The sequence below is a fragment of the Olea europaea genome, chromosome 13, assembly GCF_002742605.1.
Source record: "Olea europaea var. sylvestris chromosome 13, O_europaea_v1, whole genome shotgun sequence".
NCBI classification, from domain to species: Eukaryota; Viridiplantae; Streptophyta; class Magnoliopsida; order Lamiales; family Oleaceae; genus Olea; species Olea europaea.
In genome coordinates, this window is record NC_036249.1 from 25,858,525 (window position 1) to 25,860,331 (window position 1,807).

The following is a 1,807-nucleotide window of genomic DNA, read 5'->3' on the forward strand; positions in this document are numbered from 1 at the left end:
TTTTAGTTTAGAGGATAGTTGATGATGGAATGCTACAAAGTGGTAGAATTTGAAACTAGATTGAATTTCAATGTAGAATTTAATTCTAGTGACCTATTTAAAATTTCTCTTAAAGTTCAGCGACCATAGTTGAATATTACCCTAAATCGGATCCAAGTGTTATCCGATCCGGTTAGTTTCTTGCAGACTTGCACAAAATTAAGCCGACCCGGTTCAATAAAACAAATCTAAATTTTAGGGCGAATACCCTAAATTGCCCTTAGAAGGACGCATTACGCATATGTGACGACAGAGCTAGGGTTTTAAGCTTTTCTCGACACCTTAACTGGTAAGCGGCCGAGAGAGGCGGGGAGAGTAGAAGGTGCCACCTAGTCGATCCTGACCAACTGCCTCCAAAATGGTCAGCTCCACTCACTTTTTAACCTTAAATATATCATTCTGTATAAGTATGTGTTTTCTGTTGCTGTTTAAGTATTCCAGTTTTAGGATCACGGATTTGATTTGATTGTTAAGTTTTGTTATTCAGAGTAAATTCTTAATGCGCTTGATATGTTTTTTGAAAATGTTAGTTTTAGAGGCATTTTATCAGTATTGATTACCGAATTTTTGCACTTGTATTTGTGATCGGATAATTTTCATGAGTGGATTACCATGTAAAAATACTATTTATTTCTTTACAGTTTTAAGTAATTTTACAATGTTGATATTTGAATGAAATTTGGGAAATGCTGTTAATTATCCGTAGCTAAGCTAATTTAAAAATCTTGAGTGTGTGTGTGATTTTACCATTGATGCTATGATGTGGTGTCTTTCTAAATTGACATTAATATCTCATCCTTCCTCCGTCTGTAATTGCAAATGGACGCCTTCCTATAATGATTCATGACCATTTTGTACGACATTTTACAAGAAATTAGAAAAGATCAATGTAAAGCATAATGCAAGATATTTCAATCTCTTCGTATGCTTCCTGTATCACTGTAGTTATAGTCTTCATTTATTGAATCTTAAACTGAAAATTGCTTACTGTTGCGTTCTGTTTGTATGTAAATATAATTTGGCTGCTTAAACATAATTTTGGTAAGTTTGTAACGAAAATAGAGAAGAAACTCTTCATGTCCTTACACATATATTTAGGAATTCTTATCTACACCTTATTACTAGTGACATGATGCGTTCTCAAAGAATAAAAGGGCTTTAATGCCTTTTTAGGTGGTGACTTTCTAATGCTCTATAATCAATACTATTATTATGCTGAATTACAGGCTAGAGGTTTGAAGAAACACTTGAAGAGGCTGAATGCCCCAAAACATTGGATGCTGGACAAACTTGGTGGTGCTTTCGTAAGTAAAAATTTTCGCTTGTGTCCCATTTCCCGTTTTGCATCTTTTAGTTTTTCTGTTTGTACTCTCTTGTAAACCTATTTGCTTATTTGTGTTTATATTTTGACATCCTGCGTGTTTGTTTATGTGCAGGCACCCAAACCCTCTTCTGGACCCCACAAATCAAGGGAGTGCTTGCCCTTGATTCTTATTATGCGTAACAGGCTGAAGTATGCTCTCACATACCGTGAAGTTATAGCTATCTTGATGCAACGCCATATTCTTGTTGACGGGAAGGTTAGGACGGATAAGACATATCCTGCTGGTTTCATGGGTAAGCACATCATACTATGAATTTATTCTTCTTGAAGCTCAATCTTTGTAGATGTTACTTTACGAAATTAAACTCAAGCAAATTGGTTGAGGATAGTTCAGTGTTTTCTTTTTCCTTTTTTTTTTTTTTTTTTTTTTTTTTTTTTTTTTTT

General features: G+C 34.4%; 1 protein-coding gene across 1 annotated transcript; it reads left to right on the forward strand.

The window, feature by feature from the left end:
• Positions 1-274: 274 nt before the first annotated feature.
• LOC111408265 (40S ribosomal protein S4-like) lies at positions 275-1,691 on the forward strand. Its single transcript, XM_023038050.1, has 3 exons — positions 275-400; positions 1,266-1,343; positions 1,476-1,691. Exons 1-3 carry the CDS (start codon positions 398-400, stop codon positions 1,674-1,676), a joined length of 282 nt encoding a protein of 93 aa, XP_022893818.1. The 5' UTR covers positions 275-397; the 3' UTR covers positions 1,677-1,691.
• The last annotated feature ends 116 nt before the right edge of the window (positions 1,692-1,807 follow it).